Genomic DNA, 21,955 nt, shown 5'->3' with positions numbered 1-21,955 from the left:
ATTGGATGAAAACATTTTTAATTTAAAAACTGGCATTTTTAAAAAAGGGGGTATTCACAACTTTTTTCCCTTTGTTCATCAAAACAAGTACAGGTAGTCCTCAAGTTACAACAATTCATTTAGTTACTGTTCAAAGTTACAAAGTTTTTATGACTCCAAAAATTATGAGAGAAATATAGCCTGATCAACTAAAATATTGCCCATTTCTCTATCCTTGTCAGCTATTGTGGGCAACGCAGTTGCATAAAACATTTTGATGCTGCTAAGATAACATGGGGTAAACAATTTCCATGAATGCTAAGCTGGCAGCGAAGTAATAAGTTAGTCAAAAGTGGTGTTTAGACAATATGGAATTTCTAACTCTTATGAACCATCACATCTGCTTTGTTGGCTCTTCATCCAGACTGAATGAAGAGTTTCATTACTTAAGTCCCAGGGTGGACAACTGTTTGGTAACTAAGCGCCACTAAACATTTTTCAAGGTGCAGAGGGCTACATCACCCCTGTGGATAGGGCTGAATTTTGAGGCAATCTTTGTTTCTAAATTAGGCTTCTTTTAGAATTTAAACTAAGCTGCCTTCTGTTTCTCAGCACAGCTTAGTAGTGATGTTAATTATAAGCAGTGGTTAAGAAGGAAATCTCTGCTGTAATGTCACTTTAAAGATTAAATGGACTGGCATTTGCAATGAGGGTTTTCAGGTTTTTGAAGGCTTTTTCCAAAATGCATGACACCACTGGTGCATTCTGATTGGCTAGTCAAGGTTGTAGAGAGCCAGACATATTTATTTGTCAGTCAGCAAATGTAATTGGGTCAGCTTGGGTTATGATGATCTTTCAGAATGAGCATTCCTTGCTCATTTTTTCAGCCCACGTGTTCAGACTTGGTTTGTTTGCTTTGCAGTTTTATATGGAGATAATCCTTTCCCTGCCAGAAATGAAGGTATAGTACTCACATAGTCAACAACTCCATCTGCAAATAATAGAAACAGTTAGCCCTCGACCTATGATGATTCATTCAACAACTGTTCAAAGTTACGATGGCATTGAACAAATGGTGGTTTCAACTGGTCCTCGGAGTTCTGGCCATCCCAGACCCCTGCAGTCACACAGTCGAGATCTGGGCACTTGGCAGCTGGTTCACACTTACAACCAGTTGCAGTGCCCCATGATCATGTGATATGCTGCTTGCAACCTATGCCAGTTTTCCCAGGAAGTCAATGGGGAAGCTGGCAGACAAACTTGCAAGTTGCTGGGGAAAGTGTTCCCTACCCATCCACCTTCCTCAGTTCTTCCACAGTCGTGCTAGGCACTTGCACACTTTCCCCAACCGCGCTCCACTCCCAGACACCTCTCTGACCCTTATTGAAGTCATTCTTTTTCTTCCTAGTGTTTCCCACAAGTGCAGGGTCCACTTTTTGGGGGGATGTTAATCCATTGGTTGAAATATAAATTATCCTACTGGCTTATTACCCAAGTTTGATATTTTGCATAATTTCTGACCATATTTTACAACAATTATACACTATAATGCGGAAAAATGGATTCTCAAGAAAGAGGAGCAACAAAAATCAGTTCCAGCTCACATACTCTATAAAGATAAATTAACTTTGAATATAATATAATGTGCTGTAGATTTCCTGCATTCATCCCCAGAGGGGGTGAACTCAGTGGTGGGATTCAAATAATTTAACAACTGGTTCTCTGCCCTAATGACCGTTTTCAGAAAATTAAACCTTGTGGCAGCGAAAATCCAGGAGCAGGCGGAAAAAAACCATTTTCTTGAGATGCCAGACCAGCGTGCATTTATGTGCCCCCCCCCCCCAATCCCCTTGCTTGCTACAAAGCCAGATTTCAGCAAAAAAAGGTTTGGAGGCAGGGGAATGCAATGCTAATCTGGCCATTTCGGAGCTGGTTCGCCGAACTCAACAAAAAATTAGGTATCAGTTCTACCAAACTGGTGCGAACCGGCTGAATCCCATCACTGGGTGAACTGCCAAGTCATGCAATGTGTGGGTGATTTTTTTCTTGGATGTTGACATAAGACAGCTGTCTTCCATTTCTAAACAATTTTCTGTCGTTAAATTGTGTAGGAGCATTAAGATAAATCTGGAGATGGTCGATTGGCATTGTTCAGTTTAGACATTTTCAGGAATTAAGAACACAGTTTTAGTTCTGTAAGAATCATAGGAAGAAAATTGTGTATTTTTTCCCCATTGCTTAGAGATTCTTAATTTTTCATATGGTGGTTTATATTTTACAAACTTTTCCAAGACAGAAAATGAAATAATATGGCATTTTCTGTACCAGATTATTTTTTATGAGGTTTGCCATACGACACAACTCCTTTGACAGCACAGTACTGAGTCTTGTTAGGTAAGATGATAGGTACTTGAATTTATAGGGTTTATTTTACTGGTATAACAATACAAATGTGAAATGGAGATTTCCTGATTTCCAGTGAGTTTGTGTGGCATGAAGAATATCTAACCATTAGTATGGAAAGTTCATCCTACCAATTCAAATAGTCCTTACTTAACTATTGTCTGTTTATTGACCATCTGAAATTACAATGGTGCTAAAAATAACTTTATTTGTTGCACTTGTGATCAAGTAATTGAAATTCAAGCAGTTCACAATTGGCGGGTATTTAGTGTCAGGGGAAAAAACACCCTGGAGAAAATGAGGTCTATGGACCGGGCTGATTCCCTTCAGCATATCATTGAGGTGTTAAGAAGAAAAAAAATAAAAGTCTTTGAGAGGTATATTCTAATTAATAAACAAACTTTAATAAAAGTAAATAAAACAGAAAGTTAACTAAATTGTTACATTTTGATAATGAAAGCTCCGTCTGCCAAATTGGCAGCCGGACAAAGAACAAAGGAATAGTTCTGGAATGTGTGAAGCATGCGCAATAAATCACTTTCAGATAACATTTTGTTTTATGACCTGCGCAATAAAGCTTTCTTAGTTTAACTCTTGAGTGTCAATTCAGTCAGTTCAGGCCTAGCAAACTTTTTAACATCGTGACATTTAGAACTGTGAAAATGTCCTGCAGTCACGAGATTAGCATTTTTGTGTGCTTTACTGCCAACTTCTAACAAGCAGTGGAGAAACTGGCAGTAAAATTGTGAATTGTGATCACATTAAGTGACCTTAATGTCACTTTTACATACACGTTACACTGTCACATAATGTTTTGCTTAATGATTGCATTGCTTAGCAACAGAGTGGCTGCTCCATTTGTGGTTGCTAAGTGAGGACTATCTCTCTACATCCTATCTCAGAGTGAGTGTGTATGGTGGGGGAATTTGAAAAGGTTTTATTTTCTTTTGGGGAGAAAACAAGTAGCCTAAACCTAGCATATGAAACCCATTTTATCCTTTTAAGCTCTGAATCCTCTCCCAAAATATTCCCTGGCGTACCTATGTTTGATCTGGGCTCAGCATATTCTGCAAAGCATTGATTACCTTGCTCCCTTTAGGGCCTTTTTTGTGTATGATAAAATGTCAACATTTAATTATAATTTCAAACATTTCAAAGTCTCCTTTGAGTCAAACTTGGCTTCTGGAGACTACATGGAAAGTTGTCCTAGCAACAGCACTAAAAAGGCTAGCCAATCATCATTACATTTTATGTCTTATTGATTGTATTGCATTTTCTTTTACTGTTGAGAGCTGCCTAGGATCTCTGAGAGTCAGGTAGCTTACAACTTTAATAAATCATTAGGGTTGCTCACACAGTCAGCCAGATTTTAAACTTGGCATTTTGTCCACCCATCGAGTCCTTCAGGAATCATATAATGGGCAAGTAATTAGATTAATGTATTTTTATGAGCAAAGCACTCCTTCTCAGCCAGTCCACAAAATCCAAACATTGCAAATCTCACACAGCATATTTCTGTGCCAGATGTTTAGTTTTTTGGTATGGATCTCAGGAGATGAGTGAATGTTTTAAATCTACTAAAAAGCAACAGATAATCAATACTAGATTGCTTGCCCTGCTTCCTCCCTTCAGCCAGTTCGCACCACTTTGGGAGAACCGGTTGTTACGTTTCTGAGCAGTTTGGTGAACTGGTTGTTGGAAGAAATCATTAGGGCAAAGACCGGTTGTTAAATTATTTGAATCCCACCACTGCCTCCCACCCATTCTGAACTGGAATAAAATGGGCAAGAGGAAGCTTATCTGTTCATAAGAAATGAAATAAGGGAGTTCAGTGTCACAATATTGATTTTATTTTCCAGCTCCATGTTCCTGCATGTGTGTTAACCCCGAAACAAGAAGATTATCTGTTGGTCTTGACAATGGTACAGTCTCAGTAAGTACTTATAATTAAGACTTCTGGTTAAGATTTGAATTCTTGGAATTGCAAAACTTAATTGAAATATAGCCTTGGGTAGAGATTTTAGCCCCACACTAACCACATGGGTTGCATGCAAAGGTTTCTGGCTTCCCCTTTTGTTATACACAAATAAGCTTGCAAAAGGCATTCAGGTTTTGAGAATGGCTGGATTTCAATTCCCAGCTGCCCTAGCCAGGTAATGGTAATGGATACTGGGAATTGTAGTGCATCTAGAAGGCCACAGATTCCCATCTCTTAAATGTAGGTAGTACTGAGCTGAGGTGGACATATGTTGTATAGATTGCTATGTAGATTATTACCTGAATTCATTTCTCTTGAGATAAGATAAGCTTGGATTTCACCCTACTGTATAATATGCCTCTTTGGCAATTATGATCAGGTTCTGAAACTCTGGTATATTACTGCATACTTGTGTAATGCTATATTGGTGATTTAAAGGTAAGGTCTTGGTGAGATATATCTGTCATTGTGGAAGAAATGCAGCCATTAGCGAAATTATTAATAGGGTTTCTGCTTCTCCTTTTCATACACAGAAACTTTAGAACAATCAGACAGAACCACGCATAATTAAAAATGTATGGGTTATATGGCTGTTAACAGGGCCATTAAATAGGGAACAAAATGGCTGCAAAATGTAAAAGCAGCATCCTGTAAAAACAGTTTAAAAATAATACAAAAGATTAACTTTCATACGTTACGCTTGGTTGGCAGCCGAACATATCTGTGCTTGATCTTTTCAATTCATGTTTCTGAAACATTCTTCTCTCAACTAATGGAAAACTAGTAGTAAAATTGTATTAAAGGTGCAATACTATGTATGTCAGAAGTAGACCTGTTTACATCCAATTAGATTTACACAATTATGTGAAGAATTTCTGACTGATTGCTATGTTGCAAATAAGTTTTTTTAAAAGAAAATTTATCAGGTTACAGAACATAGGACTGAGGGCGAGGGGAAAAACACCAAGCAAAATCAACCGTCAGATTATTATCTTTTCTTAAAGTTACAAGTTCTTATGCTCTTTTTTTTTGTTACAGTATAAATAGTATAAGAAAAGACAAGTCCAAAAGTCAACTATGTAGTTCTTCAGCTGAGCTGGAGCGATTCCATGTTCTCACTTCATGCTTTCCTCCTTTCTCGGAGTAGATTTCTGGCTAGTGAAACTAGATTTTAGGGAAACTCGATCCCAAGTATAACTCCTCAGATCCTTCACTTTGGCCATGCTTGTTGGGAGTTGCAGTTGAGTCAGCTGCTTTGAGGCTTTTATGTACAACTTGGACAGAAAACAACGAAGTGCCAGAAAGCTAGAGAATGGCTGAGGTTTTAGGAAAATGACTAAAGACTCAGGCAAATAGAATCACCAAGTGTTGCACAATTGATAACTAAGCAATTGCAAAATAAACAAAGTTATTATTAACCCCAAAGCCAAAATGGCATTCTTCTTCTTCTTGTGCCATATCCATCATTGGATGTTGGCGATCATGTTGATGATCCTATTTTTATCAACAGCCGCACTAAAAAGTGCTGCTGAGTTTTGTCCAAACCAGTTCCTTAGATTTGGACAAAATGGCATATGAAGAGTATATAGCTAATCTTCAATTTGCGACCACAATTGGGGTCAGAATTTCCATTGCTAAGCAAGGTGGTTGTTAAGTGAATCACACCCAATTTTATAGCCTTGCTTTGCCATGCTTGTTAAGATGTCACTGCAGTCATTAAATGAATCATGTAGTTGTGACGTAAATCTGGATTCCCCCATTGACTTTGCTTGTTAGAAGCTGCCTGAGAAAGTCACCCATGGTGATCACATGACCCCAGGACATGGCAACTATCATAAATGCAAAAAAAGAGGTTGCCAAAAGCCTGAATTTTGATCCCGTGACTGTTGTAAGTGCGAATAAAGTCATTTTTTTGAGTGCCATTGTAAGTTAGACAAATGGTTGTAAGTTGAGGACTACCTATAAACCATACTTCAGTGACCAAATATTTTGGGTAAAGTAATTGGCAGATTGAATCAGAAGGAAACAATATTATAGGATGTCAATACAACAATTCAAAACAGAAAAAGTTAAATAATAATTAGAAGAAATGATTCTAAAATAACCATTTACCTTTTAAAGTATAACAGTACAAGATTAAAGAAGCTAGGAGAAAAAGAGGTAGTTCTATTTTTAAGGTAGTCTTGATGACAATACTTTTATGTGTGTGTAAGTATGCATGTAATGTATGTATGTATATATGTATGTATGTGGTAATTTCTCCAAAACAGAAAGAAGATCAAATGGGCAGGATATTTAGTAGTTTATTTTTGCACATGTGAAGAGAAATGGCAGCACAAGGAATGTTGACTGGATCCTTGGGCAACAGCTGAGTTCGTTTCATGCCTGTGCTGTTTTTTTCCAGGCTCTTGTGTAAACTTACATTCTGTGACAGGAACATTGTGCAATTTTCTTTTCGTTCCCTATTCTCCATTTTATTAAGCAAATCTGTGGAAGGCCAAGGCCTGCTTTCCACTTGCAAATGTGCTGCGAGAGTTTCTTTTCTGTTTCCTGTCCCCTCAGGAGAGGCAACTCATATATGCTAATATTTTTAGAAGGTTTGGCCGTGTGCGAAGCAACAGAGACATTTTCAGAGTCCCTTTTTCTCCTCTCTGAGCTTGCTCCAACTTATTTTTCACCTTTTATGCATCCTCAGAATTTTTTAAAACAGTTGGATTCCTGTATCATATTTGTCAGTTTGTCCTAGCAGATGCTTGTACCAGCATTTCTTAAAAGAGTAAAATAAATTTGTCATCTTAAGGTTCAATCTGGCTGCTTTGTAAGAGGCATTTCTGTGTAAAGCTTTGAACTCTGGAAAATCCTGATCATTTTGTCTCTTCCCCTGTCCTTCCCCAAGCAAGAGACTTGTCTGCTAGATTAATTTTTCCCTTGTTTTCCTTGAAGAGAAGTACCAGACATGTAAACATTTATAAACATTTTTTCTTATTAAATACAGGTAGACCTTGATTTACACCAGTTAATTTAGTGACTATTTGAAGTTACAATGGCACTGAAAAAAGTGACTTATGATCATTTTTCACATTTATGACCATTGCAGCATCGTCATGAAAACAAAGTTCAGATGCTTGGCAACTGTCATATTTATGACAGTTGCAGTGTCCCGGGGTCATGTGATCATCCCTTGTAACCTTCTGACAAGCAAAGTCAATCGGAAAACCAGTTTTTCTTAAGAACCGTGTTACTAACTTAGCAACTGCGGTGATTCACTTAACTAGTGTGGCAAAAAGGGTCATAAAAAGGGGCAAAGCTCACTTAACAAATGTCTCGCTTAGCAACAGAAATTTGGGTTCAACTGTGGTTGTAACTTGAGGACTACCTGTATTCTACTTCTCCAAGACAGAACAACTGCACTTATTCCCCAAAATGCACATTAGAACTGGCATGTTGGAAGTCTAGGAGTAGAGAATGAAAGCAGAACATAGAGTGCATTTCTGTTGCAAGGAGAGGTGGACACTGATCGTTACTGGTTGTGGCATTGTCATACGAGCAGAAGAGACTTGGATTATTTTTTATTAATGGAAACTATGCGTGTGTGTGTGTGTGTGTGTGTATATAAACACTTCTTGAAGAAGCTTCATTGCTATATGCTTATATGTAGCAGAATAATGTGTATCTAAGACTCTCCTGTAAGTTAGGCCGAGTGGGAGTATTTACTGAGTTTCAAAAAGCAATAGAAAAAGTAAAAATTTCCCCTATCAGTCGTGTTCAACACTATTTCTTGGCCGAGGGAGCCAGTTTTGTCCGAAGACATTTTCTGAGATCATGTGGCAAGCATGGCTACGTGCCAAAGGCACACGGAATGCTGTTACTTTCCCACTAAATTGCTACCTATTTTATCTACTCAGATTTGCATGCTTTCGAACTGCTAGGTGGGCAGGAATACACCTGCATACATACACTTGCATACATACAATCCATATATGCAATAAATGCAATTAAACTACATGAAGAATATATACAATAAAAAGCAATGCAGGAGCTAATAAAGGTATCCAAATAACAAAAATGGCCATCTGTGCTCTTGACTTGAATCTTTCTCCACTCCAGTAAAGCGGTTTTGATGAGTTCATTAGCACAGTCAAAATACAGTAATAGTAATTGTCCTAACAGAAGAGTATATTTGTAGCTTACAGTTGAACTGTGGGAGTCCTTAGTGCTGTCTGAGCTTGGCATGATATTGCCTCATTAACATCCTTTTTAAGTAAAAGTCACTGTTTTTTAATTTTGCTAAATTTCTTCTATTGCTCCATGCTATCTTCCTTTATATTTGACTTCTTTTTTGTCACCCTGTGATGATGAATAAACTCTACATATCTGTAAACCTCACCCCTTTCTCTGTATACAGTGGTACCTGGATACTTGACATTAACTGGTCCAGGAGGCATGACAGGTACTAAAAACTACAAGTGCAAAACAAATGACATTACCCTTTGTTTTGGCTGGGAAAAACTCTCTTGTCTGCCTTTTTTCTTATATCAGTGACCTTCCCAGCAGGGCTGTCTTCCTGTCGCCCTCTGGAGCCATCCCACTCTTCCTTTTGCAGCTGCCAAAGATCAAAGAAGCTACAAGTAATGGATAACATTTTTGCATCAAAATGCATCGAGTATCTAATTTGACAAGTTTTAAAGCAGTCAAATACCAAGGTGCCACTGTACTTCTAAAAAATTGGAAGGATTTCTAGCAATGGTAGCAGCTTAATCCCTATCCTGTCATTGCCTTCTAGCTCTTGTTTTTATTTTTTCTAAGTTTTGTCTTGACTAGTTTCAACTTTCCTTCATACAACTTTCCATCTGCTTTTTAAAGCAAAAGTCCTATAACTAATGTAACTGATTTAAATGAATCATCATCAATTGTGCCTAGGAAATGCTTCTCTCAGTATGTCACAGGAAAGCCTTCTCCAGTCTGAGTGGATAAGATAGTAGATTAGCAACCGCTGATTATCCACTACTGGTAGAGATAATTGGGTATAAAGAGATCGCTACCATCTGCCAGTACTCTTGTGTAAGCATACACTAGGCAGAAAGAACTGCATAATTTCCTTGAAGTTGCAGCAAGCTTCAGTTTCTTTTAATCATAGCTTATCAAATATATCACAAGCTGTAAGGTTTCCATAACATACTAAGGCAAAACTAGCAAATCATATTCCACCTTAATGCAATTTGGTCTAGTGGTTAAAACTAGGCAACAGAAGACTGAGCGCCAAAATTGGGGCTCAGTATTAAAGGTGGGATATAAATAAATAAATGTGAAGCCCCTCTCTGATTGTCATCCCCAATCCGGCGCTCTCTGGGGATATTAGAAATCCTAGCATTTGCTATTAGCATTTTGGGAATTGTAGTTACAACACATTTCGAGAATCCTAGGCCGAATCTTACGTCTGCAACACACACCTTAAAAATATCTCTAGATTTTGTTTGTTTTCTGAGAAGAACTTTGCTATGTAGATGTTATGCAGGAAAACCGGGATTTCCAAGCCGTGTTTTCATTTTCCACAGATACCTGGTTTTGTGGGGTGGGGAGGTTATGGTTGAAAAGATCATATTTCTCTCATTCTGACCTGAGATGCCTTCAGAGTTTTCAGACAAGCCAATGAATCAGAAGTGAAGAACATGTCTCTTTCACTGGAATTCAAAAGGAATAAGATCCAAAACGATTGGCACAAAATAATAAATTCTTGGATTTTAACAAGAAATGTTACATTGCAAACTAGATATTTAATAACATTCTAAAGTGGCTACTCTGTTATTTTCCAGGAATTTATTTTATCAGAAGATTACAACAAGATGACAGCAGTTAAAAGTTACCAGGGTAAGAGATGCAGTTGGTATTTTAAGAGAAAAAAAAACCCTCCAGATTTATTTGTCCTTATTTCACAGCCTCCAAAAGCAATCAATTATTGTAGACTGGCTTTTTAAATAGTTCTGGCTGTTTTCCTGCATAATGCATATTTAGGGTGATTTTTAACTTTTTAATTGAAGTTGCTACCTGCAAATATAATAGCATTCCTTCATCTTCATTATTAAGTTCCAAGGCTATGAATTATAACATACTTTTGTTACTCCTGTGAGAAAAGTTTGAAACAATATCACCTTTCCAAATTATTTTTTTCAATAATCTATGTTAAATTCATCACAGCACTACTAGATTTTCAACTTCTTGCATTTGTTTAGAATGGCAAGCAAAACCTCTTTATGATTTTAAAACAACTTGTGGTCAAATGCAGATATCTGCATTTTTTCTTCTTTTGCAGCTCAACAGCTTTGGATGATTGGGTGTTTTTTCACATCTCATATACATTTCAGCTTTTAGTCTCAGTCAATAACATGAATACATTGTTATTAGAAGAAATCAATTTAATGTACAGTGCTTGGTTCTAACTGATGTCCTTTATGTTACTTACACTGATTCCAGAATACAACACCTTCTATGTTTCGTAGTCTAAAGCTGTTTTTTTTAAAGTCTTTGTGTCTGAAAATAATGGAACAAAGAAAGAGTGAGAGTGCAGAGATATTCTGAGAAATTTATCAATGCGAAGAAAATGTGTCGTTTAAGAATTCAAAGAGTGAATAATTAGAAAAGTAGTTTGCTAAATCTGTAAGCAGTGATTATTTAACAATGATCAGATATTGGTCTGGGTCTTCAAAAGCATTCATTTTAAATGTCATATGAATAGAAAGCAAGGGATTTTGTGCAGCCCTCTAAATATTTGGACTTCAACTCCTTTGTTTTATTAGGATTTGATTGCTCAAATCCAAAAAAGGCAGTTCACCATGAAGACTTCTGCTGGAACATATATTGCAGTCTGATTGAATAGCTGTCAGTAATACTATATAACGGCAGAACCTGCTGAAAGTAATTTTTTTCTGTCAAAAAATACCTACCCGTACAGGATAATAATTCCCCCTTTTTAAAATAGCTTTCCTTGGTATTCTGATAGGACAGATTTCTTCAGTCTGGTGCTGCTGTTCTGTTGTGTTGGATTAGAGATCCCATAATCTTCAATCGGGCTGAATTGTACTTGACTGATGATAGGAAGTGTAATCCATACATAGGAAGCATCCAGTTGGGAAGATTGAAGCTGGACTCTGGTCTGCTCTCTATTTATCTTGTAGTGATTTCATCACTTTAATTAGACATGAGATTAGAAAATGCAAATAGTTGGCCTTTATAAATGGAGCAATTCATATAAAACCCAACATTTGCTTGTTACGCTGAGGGGGTGAGACACAAAGATAATTCATGTTTGGATTCATTAATTGGATGCCACTTGTAATAATCAAATAACAAAATGAAAACTGGCCAGAATTACCTTGAAGTAAGATGGGTAGCCTATACATTTTATAAGCAAACAAACAAATAAATAACTTTAAATTAAAACTGTAGATTTGCTTCTTGGTTTGGAAAGTGTAAATGAAAATTTACCTCTGTCTGTCGAGCCAAAATAAAATGACACACTTCCACATTGAAAGTTACTTATTTTTATCTACCTATCTATCAAATGTATTTACTACCCATCTTGCGTTTCAGGTGACTGAATACTTACATCAAGAAACTTATATAATTTAGAGTTCTTTATTAAAGACATGAGAACCAATTTATTGTGGTGAGTAAGGCATCAGGCTCGAAACTGGGAGAAGGGTGAGTTCTAGTCCCACCTTAGGCACAAAGCCCGCTGTGTGACCTTTAGCTAGTCAGTTTCTCTCAGCGCTAAGAAGGAGGCAATGGCAAACCACTTTAGAAAAACCTTGCCAAGAAAACTCCAGAAACTTGTTCAGACAGTCCCCGAGCATTAGACATGATTGAACAGAAGAAGAAAAAATAAAAACATACAAATGACAACAGATGTTTGGTCTAGAAATCAAATAAAATAAATAAAATAAAATAAATAAATGTCAACAGATGTGTTCAATCATTAGTGTAGATCAGTGTTTACCAACTGTTTTATGTGTTTAAAATCCCCAGAATTTTAGGTTACTCTTTTTGCTAGGCTGCTAAGGAATTTGGAAGTTACATCTCAATACATTTTGAAGAAAGCTAATACACAGAACGATAGTTACACTATTAATATTGATATCTGAGATTAACTCCTATTGTCCTTCACTGCTCTTTAAATTAAATCTCAGTTTGCTGCTATCAAAGCAGCTCCATTTAGCGGTGGCTAGTTTTCAGGGCCCATCATGTTGCTTTTCGACGCCATTCCTTCATTCACATCACTTTTTTCCTGCTGTTCTAGGCATATAACACAACTTGATGCTGCATCTCCATAATATTTGCATTCCTTTGAGGTCATTTGGGCAATTTGAAGCAATCAGCGACAGTAGTAGAAATGGAAGAAGGCTGCTTCAGGATCACAATAAACTTGGAAACAAATATGATTTGGAAGTAATATATTTCTTGGATGGCAAAGCTCTCGTGTATGATATTAATCATCTTATTATTTCTCTTCCAGCTCACCAGAGCAGAGTGATGATGGTCCTTTTTGTTTTGGAAATGGAGTGGCTCCTGAGCATTGGGCAGGATAAATACTTTACTTGGCACTGCTCTGAAAGTGGCCAACGGCTTGGCAATTACCGGATTAGTGCAGGCGCTTGCGGATTACAGTATCCTTTCCAGGAATAGTGGCATTATGTACGATTTTAAGGAGTTTCCAACCTGCCATTTCATAACAAAACAAGCATTGGAATGTGTAAATATGCTTTTATGCATTGAAATTATAAACTGATGTTATCCTTCTGACACATCGTGGTTGCTTATTTATGCTGACTTTAACAGCCCATAAATGTCTTGCATTGGTTCCTCTGCAGCATTTTGAAATACTGAATATTTTAGGAACTAGAAATGCAGCAGTTGCTGATTGGAAATGTGTCATCTGTTTGCAGAACAGACAAGGGTGGGTTTGAATAAATGAAACGATACCTAAATATTTCCGAGCTTGATGTACTAGTGTATTTGGGTCATGCCTTGGAAGGTGTGGTTGGATTTTATCTATACACCAGTCTATATGAAATCAAGGTGGCTTCTCCCATTATTCAACTGGAATGAGAGGAAAGTAAGAGCAACGGGAGAATAACTCCCATGTCTATAGCAGATGAGTTCTACCAAACTGACATCTGCAGAAGGAGCACCATCCATGTCAAAGAACTGTTTGCTGAGGAGAGTGAGATGAATCATTGTTGCTCTTGGATTTCACAAGGAAATGGTTTTGAATCTGATTTGCCTAACAAAACCTGGGTTTGCCAGCAGTGAAAGTACATGTAGTCTTCAACGTACAATCTCAGTTGAGGTCAAAATTTCCGTTGCTACGTAGGACAGTAGTTAAGTGGGTTTTGCCTCATTTTACGACCTTTCTTGTCACAGTCGTTAAGTGAATCACTGCAGCTGTTAAGTTAATAACATGTTTGTTAAGTGAAGCTGGCTCCCCCATCAACTTTGCTTGTCAGAAGGTTGCAAATGGTGATCACATGACCCTGAGGCACTGTGACTATGAGCCACTTGTCCAATGTCCCAATTTTGACCATAGTGATGCTGCAACGGTTGTAAATGTGAAAAAGGGACTTGAGTCATTTTTTCAGTTCCATTTTAACTTTGAACAGTCACTAAATGAATGGCTGTAGAACTACCTGCATTCCAGTCAGTGTAAGAACCAGTTTGTTCAACAGAACATGAATACTCTAATATCGGAAAAAATGTAAATCCAGAGGACAGTTCTCCTTTTGTGGGCTGAGAGATCTTCGCTGGTTCCCTTGAGCAGGCAGTTCTTAGCTTGTAGAGATACAGGACAAAACATTTAGTTTCAATGATAAAAACAACATTTTTGTGTTGTTATCGTCTACTATATTGAGAGGGGAGATATTAAATGTGTTCCAGTTGAGGTGCTGCCTCTTGCTAGCAGCCCTAAGAGTAAATGGTAGTTTGTTTGGGGATGGCTGTGGGGAGAAAAGGTTCGGTCCATGCAAGCATTGAAAAGTGGGGAGAGACTCTTATGGCATTGCCGGTTTCCTGAACCCCTCTGTTCCAGATTTGATGTGGAGACACGGAATGTTTTTATTGGTGATCATTCTGGGCAAGTGACCATCCTTAAACTAGAACAAGAAAATAGCAGTCTCATAACAACTTTCAGAGGACATACAGGTATGATGTTAAATCACTCTGACATTTCTGTGGTCAGCATAAACACAGATGAAATATGCTACAAGGAAGAATCACTCTGAGAATAAGATGGCAGTAGCTGGATGGGTGGGTGGGTGGGTATAATCCTGAGGTTCAAAGTTCTGTGGAAATTAATTTTAATTTGAGTTGTCTACATGTGGCTACTTAAAATATCTTGTCACTTTCAGCCCCAGAAGTATTTTTTGTTGTTGTTGCATTACTTGAGATGTTTTTTCTCATACTGCTGGAGGGCTTTTCTACAGATTTTGCCTCACAACCAGATATTTTGGTTATGAAACAAATTTTGGGAAGGTTAGAGGAAGCTGAGTGCTTGTAGGCATCAGTTGTGGGAGAGAAGGAGCAGTGGCTAGGAAAGACAATGGCTGAGAATTAATGTAGAAGGGGTTAATCTGCAACCATAGAGCCAAATTTCCAATGATCTCTAGAATTGATTGAACCAGACTTTTAAAAGCTATCTATCTCTCCAAATACAATAGCAGAGTTGGAAGGGACCTTGGAGGTCTTCTAGTCCAATCCCCTGCCTAGGCAGGAAACCCTATACCGTTTCAGACAAATGACTATCCAACATCTTCTTAAAGACTTCCAGTGTTGTGGCATTCACAACTTCTGGAGGCAAGTCATTACACTGATTAATTGTTCTAACTGTCAGGAAACTTCTCCTCAGTCCTCTTCTTCTTTTTATGGGACAGAAATAGAGTATCAAAGGAAAAAAGGACAGAAAACAACATCACCTACTATCCCAGAAGTATCCATTACAGAAAAGGCTCATTTCTGGGGGAGGGGGGCTAGCCAATGAGATCTCCTAGCACAACCTCTCTGCTAGCTATTAGGTGAGCAGATGCTACCTGCAGTACGTGGTCTCAGAGGTAGTAGCTACTCAGAGGGAAATCTCTTTCTTTCACCTCTCTCTGGTGGAGAGGTGAAATTTTAGGAAGAAGCATTGGAATGTAGCAGTAGCCGGGCCATTCTGTTTGACCGAACAAAATCCTTCTCTTCAGGTATTCCCTAGCAGGCTAGAGAATGGCAGATATCAACATGCAGAATATTTTTCCTCATGCTAATGGTAGCTGCCCAGAAGGTAGAGCGAAACCCACTCCATTCGTTGACAATCATTTAATGGGACTAATGCTCAACAGTGACCCTGTGAGGTAGGTTGAGCCAGGAGGAGTAACCATCTCAACTCACTGAGTCAGCTTCTGTGGTCTTTTTCTGCCTTAGTCCAACTAGTAAGGTTGTCTGTATTGTCTCCCCGGGTTCTAATACCTTATAGAAAATAGCAGATTTTTAGTTACTCAATAATAGTGTTATTGTATGAAACTAATGCAAATCTTCATGATTCTTTTCTTTTTCCCCCCAACCTCATCTTTTCAGGTGAAATCAGTGCCCTGTGTTGGGACCCTGTGCAGCGTGTCTTATTTTCAGGCAGTTCTGATCATTCCATCATTATGTGGGACATTGGAGGAAGAAAAGGAACAGCCATTGAGCTCCAAGGACACAGGTACAAAATGAGTACCAGGTGCTTCTTTCTATAGCCTTGCTCTTTTCATCCCAGTCCCAAAATGTGCTTTTGGTCGCATACACTTAAGGCGAAGTATCTCATTCAGAACTGCGGTTAAACTGAAATTTTTCAGAATGAATTAGATTCAAGAATACCCCTTGAAACAGCATGCCTCAATACGTTTCTAGCAAGTGAAAATGAAATAATCTTGTTTCATATTAACACAAATCAGCCAAAATAAACCGAAGGCCACTTGGGCTTGTTTCAAACTCGGAAACACTACAGTGCCTGCGATGCCGCAAAGTATCAGCTTTCTGTGAGAGATTTCATGAGATTTTGGACATTTAGATATTGTTGACATTCAAAAACACTGAATGAAGTCTCTCAATAGGAGGGCTTGTTACCTGAAAAAAGATACTAATCATGAAAATACAATAATATCTTCAGGAGTTTGTAGGAAAGCTGTTATGCAAATATGACACTTACATTTATTTTTGAAAGTTAAGCCAGGCTGAAATAATTCCATTATCTTTTATTAGTGAAATAGAATTTAAAGTCAGACACCACTTGAGGTCATACTATCTTCAGATGATGGCTAATTTTTAAAATTGATGTATAACAGTTGATTAGTTCAGTTATATATCTACATACAGATGTCTGGAATGGAACAGTTCCTTATTGTTTGACCAGTTTAATTTTTAAAGTCTAAGTTTCACAATTGGAATCTCTTTCAAAAGGTGACTTTGCACCTGGTTCTAATTGGTGAATCCCGGGATTCTATTAAACCACAAAAAAAATCCTGACTGTCTTTCTTGTCTCAAAGGAACATAGAGATCATTATTTGTTAGAGTAATAATCAGGTTATGTAGCAGTATGCTGAAATTATAACACTCTCCCAAATAAATGCCACAGCATGAAATTGCTCTCTATTTTGCTGTGTATAAAGGCAGGACTTGGAGGGAGATTTCAGATTTTGTATGTGTGACAGACAAGAGAAGAAAGTTGGCATGTTCCATTTACTCATCCTATTCATAAATGATTCCTAATATTCTTTTTTATTTTACTCTCTGTACCCTGTAGTGATAAAGTTCAATCCCTCTCTTATTCCCATCATACTCGGCAACTCATCTCTTGTGGGGCAGATGGCAGGATCGTTGTCTGGAATATGGATGTTGAGAGACAAGAGGTATCCAGTCAGTTCTTCCTCTTTCTCTGATCAGGGAAGTTATCATTTACATAATCTTCAAAAGATGCATCAGAAAGCCATTTAAGCCAAAGGTGACTGCCTGAAAACTCAATATAATAACATTGTGTTTTCCTGTTGGGGGCTGCTTCACTACTGCCCCCACAGCCTGGTGTCCTTCAGATGCCTTGGACTAGGCCAGGGGCTTAATTTGGAAGGTCAAACTGAAAATGCTGCTGGAAGACATCTGCTTCCATTCCTGTTTGGAAAACTTTATTAAATGGCACCAACATTTTGGGGGCTGTTTTGCAAGGCTAGGGAGTTTAAGGGTAATAATAGAAAAGATTTCCAGTCTTAATTTGAGAGAAAGGAGAATATCTCCTGTATTGGGCAGTTCTACCAGCAAATGTTGGAGGTACAATCTCAGATTTGTGAGGGTTACAGGTGGAATGGGAGCCCATGTATCAGAGCCACAGTGGCGCAGTGGTTAGAATGCAGTACTGCAGGCTATTTCTGCTGCCTGCCGGCTGCCTGCAATTTGGCAGTTCACATTTCACCCTGCTCAAGGTTGACTCAGCCTTCCATCCTTCCAAGGTGGGTAAAATGAGGACCCACATTGTTGGGAGCAATATCCTGACTCTGTGAACTGCTTAGGGAGGGCTATTAAAGCATTGTGAAGCGATATACAAGTCTAAATGCTATTGCTATCTGATAAATGAAGGATTGTCCATCCTAGTCTTTGGTGCTTTGTAGGGCCATTGCTGTTAGGAGTGACATACTGTATATCCAGTGTGTTCTCTCTCACACATAAGTACACATATCATTGGAACTACCTCTCTACATACATTGAATATAATTCAATATGGCGCTGGATACACATATTTGTTTCTCTTAGAAGCTGGTCTAAAGTTTTTAATGCAGGCAGCCAGCTCTTTAGTTTGGTATTTGAGAAAATCTATACAGTAAAACCTTAATTTAACAAGTCTCATTTTCCAAACTTCAAATGCAATGGACAAAATTCATGTTTGTGTATCCCCTCAAAATAATGATATACTAATTCCACTATACTCAAAGTCATCTGGATCAACTTAAGTTGGTATTTTTGTGTATTTACCTCAATTGCAGAGTTAGTTTGTTAGTATACAAATAATGCTGTTTACAAAGTTAGGCATATTTTCATGATTATATGCTAATATAAATGCTGTAAATTGACATGAATGATATATATTTACATTTAACAGATATTCAAGAGTAGCAGTCTCCTAAAAGATAGAGATTTTGCTGTATTCCTACAGAGGAAATTGCTGCAATTTATATTCAAGATTTTATTAAGGAAGAATAAAATTGACTCACGGAACATATTCATATGCAACAAAGGAAGATATTTTAGATTTTTACAGTCAACTTCCTGAAGAGAAAATAGTAGGCCATTCTCCAGTGTGTCAATTGGCATTATCATTCTAATATTAAAACCTCAAAAAACAAATATTGAGACAAGACAAACCAAATGTATAACCGAAAACAGTTTAAGGGAAACCTTAGAGATTGGATTGAATCCATTGTTTGAAACTCATGGCTATCAACTTTACAGTATATCTAAAGTTCACAATATAAACAAATATATACAGAAATTGTTGATTTATAATAAGGTAGAATTTCAAAATAATTCACTATGCCAGTCCCAGTGAAGGGAGGAGCAGCATATTTCCTTAAGTGTACAGACTTGGTATCTATTTATGACCGGTGCACAATTGAGTTTAAGGATTCCCTCCTCCCTTCTTCTTTTCTTAGACACCAGAATGGTTGGATAGTGACTCTTGCCAGAAATGTGACCAGCCGTTCTTCTGGAACTTCAAACAGATGTGGGATAGCAAGAAAATAGGCCTTAGACAGGTACGTGTCATGCTGCTTTTTGAGTGATTGAAGATTGTCTCCTGTTCTCTTTGATACAAAAGTCCTGTGTGCCAACAGTAAACATTTCAGGAAGATGGGTGTTTATGGAACCAAAACTACATTACTGGTGCAAAAGAAGAAGCTTGTTAATTTGGAAAAATCCTGTGTTCTAGAAGTCAACAAAACATTTGAATTTGACATGTTTCAAGTATTCAGATTTTATTGGAAGTATTATTCTGATGTTTCACCTTGCTGAAATGTAGTTCAAAAATATTTTATACAGTTACATGTTCAAATATAATACATTTTATGCCTTAGTAACCATAAATATTGGGGGTCTTAGAGGAAAAAAATAATAACAGGAAACAGGGTCAGTGGTTAAACAGAAGAGTTTATGTGAGTTGAAGGCTACAACTGAGAAACTGACTGGTTCAACATATTTAGTGAGTAGGGAAAAATAAAATGAGATTTTCCTAAATAATCCGTGCTATATTTTATTGCAGGTCCTTGTTAACCTTGATTCTCACTTACGAAACTCATTTATCTTTTTGTGTATATAATTTGCTAAAATTCCAAAAGCTAATGGGCATCAAAGGAAATTAATTTGTGTGACTCAGCAAGAAATTCACCACAACCTTTCAGGGAAACAATGGAATATTTTAAAAAATCATTTCACATTAATGTGATTACCATTATGATTGTGATTATTATTTACTAATATAGTTTCTAATTTTTTTAATGTAGCGTAGCAGAGCTTTGCGGACAGAGAAATTGATAGGATCCACCTTGATATGCTTTGATGGGATAATTCTTTAAGTTCAGTTCTTTCATGGTGAATCTTATGTGCTTTTTAAATTTCAGCATCATTGCCGAAAGTGTGGAAAAGCAGTGTGTGGTAAATGCAGTTCGAAGCGCTCTTCCATACCTCTGATGGGATTTGAATTTGAAGTGAGAATCTGTGATACTTGTTATGAATCAATAACAGATGAGGAGTAAGTAACTTACCCCTTTCCAGTTGCTGGGGCAATTTATGCCAGTTTCTGGAGAGAAATGAAATGTCAGTTTTGAAGCTTTTTCTAGATCTATGTCAGAGATGAGAAATTTATATGTTGCTGAATGATAGTTCCCCAAATAATTCATCATGATTATGATGGCTAGTACTGTGAGAAATCATAGTTTAGCGACTGCTGAAGGCCACAGCGTCTGAATTAAGATTTAATTAACATTTTTAGTATCTAGATATGATATTGTGATCTTTCAGTTCCTATATTTTCACTTTGTCCTGTTATGTGCTTCCTTTAGGCGTGCTCCTACAGCCACTTTCCATGACAGCAAGCACAACGTTGTCCATGTAAACTTTGATGCAACACGGGGTTGGTTGTTGACATCTGGAACAGATAAAGTTATGAAGGTGAGAGTGCAATTTTCCCCAAACGAATCTACAGTGATTCTGGATGGTTTTAACAACCTTATTCTTTTTTCTCCCTTTGAACAGTTGTGGGATATGACACCAGTAGTATCCTGATGCGGTGCTGAAATGGGAGCAATGCAGTATTAATGAAGAAGAGATTCTTAATTCTGTTAACAGAAAATGAAGCAAGTTATGTACTGACTGATAAACGAGAGAACTAATATTGCTGGATGCATTTTTTCAAGTAACCTACCAAATTCAGGGTGAGGACTTTGCACCAAATGATCTACTTCACAAAATGCAGATTTTAAAAAAAAACAACAACCCTTAAAAGACTTCTCTTGTCTGGCTTCATTGAGCCATTTGGAACGCATCTGGAAGTTTCTGTATGTAACATTATTTGTGTTTTGTGTTGATATGCTGCTGAGGTGGTGGATCTTTGCAAACGTGAGCAGTTGCCTGCAATATTATATTGGTAAGATTGTTCTTAAAGTGACAAAAAGGGAAAACCAAGTATTCCTGTTTTTTGTTTCATTTTCACTTTCATTATGAAATGCAAAAGTTCAGATCAACCAGCTCTTTTGGGTTTATATTCTGGAAAATGGTACTATGAATTTGGGAGTGGGCATGGAGATAAAATAGACAAAGTCCATTTTTTCTTCTTCCAAAACCAACTGGAATGTTTAGTTTATTGCATCATCAAAATAGCCAACCAAAGCTTTGTAGTCCTGAGCATAGCCAGTAAGTACACAATCCAGTTTTGACTAACAAAACACACAACCTCAAATGGTTTTATAGTTGGCAGTAATTAAAAGGGCGCTCCATGTGAGTTGGATCACTTCTGAAATTTCCTCTGGGGAGTCTGCTGAAATTGTGCTTTATTAAGTATGGTTTGAAACGAATTGTCCCATTCTTGTCACTTCTCTGGAAGGATGTCTATTTTTAAAAAATGCTGATAATTGTAATTTTTAATTTTCAGTGTAACTCTCAAATTAATATAGTGAAACTTCACATTTTGCATTCTTGGGCAAATTTTTCAAAAAATAAAAAAAAAACCAATTAAAAACCTTTACTTTTTTACTATGCTTTAAATCTCTCTCAACTAAGCTAATAGAGAGTCCTACATTCAGCTAATGTAATGACTGATGCCTGACATTTGTTGCTTTTACTTTGCTAAAGAATAAGGACCTTTGTATTTACATGCAGGCGCTACACTTGCAAACATTAAGCAGATGTCCTCTCATACATCAGAGACCACACTCTTTCTCATTCACTTTTCAGCACCTATGGTGCTTAGCTGTTGCCCACAGTTTGGGTCTGAGACTCGTGCCAAGGCTGATGAAGAACACCAGACAAGAGATGTGGGTTTTGTTTTCTTTT

The 21,955-nt window shown here is 37.4% G+C and overlaps 1 protein-coding gene across 2 annotated transcripts in view; it reads left to right on the top strand.

The window, feature by feature from the left end:
• The window catches only part of WDFY2 (WD repeat and FYVE domain containing 2), a 54,589-nt gene extending 32,948 nt beyond the window's left edge, over nucleotides 1–21,641 (top strand). The window contains exons 3-12 of one of the 2 annotated variants that reach the window (XR_014174302.1): nucleotides 4,242–4,315; nucleotides 10,174–10,228; nucleotides 12,870–13,020; nucleotides 14,439–14,551; nucleotides 15,962–16,088; nucleotides 17,169–17,274; nucleotides 19,063–19,164; nucleotides 20,026–20,112; nucleotides 20,467–20,575; nucleotides 20,660–21,641. Coding sequence is in view for 1 of the 2 variants with exons in the window: in XM_081940697.1 (XP_081796823.1) it covers nucleotides 4,242–4,315; nucleotides 10,174–10,228; nucleotides 12,870–13,020; nucleotides 14,439–14,551; nucleotides 15,962–16,088; nucleotides 17,169–17,274; nucleotides 19,063–19,164; nucleotides 20,026–20,156; nucleotides 20,467–20,575; nucleotides 20,660–20,689 (998 nt within the window). In the remaining variant the exon portion in view is untranslated. Of the gene's footprint in view, nucleotides 1–4,241; nucleotides 4,316–10,173; nucleotides 10,229–12,869; nucleotides 13,021–14,438; nucleotides 14,552–15,961; nucleotides 16,089–17,168; nucleotides 17,275–19,062; nucleotides 19,165–20,025; nucleotides 20,157–20,466; nucleotides 20,576–20,659 lie in introns of both variants that reach the window. The other variant, XM_081940697.1, reaches the window with a different exon arrangement.
• Nucleotides 21,642–21,955: the final 314 nt, after the last annotated feature.

The sequence above is a fragment of the Natrix helvetica genome (genome assembly GCF_964273705.1).
Source record: "Natrix helvetica genome assembly, chromosome: 2".
In the NCBI taxonomy this organism is placed as follows: Eukaryota; Metazoa; Chordata; class Lepidosauria; order Squamata; family Natricidae; genus Natrix; species Natrix helvetica.
The sequence above is the reverse complement of the archived record's forward strand: the minus strand, read 5'-3'. Positions and strand labels throughout refer to the sequence as shown.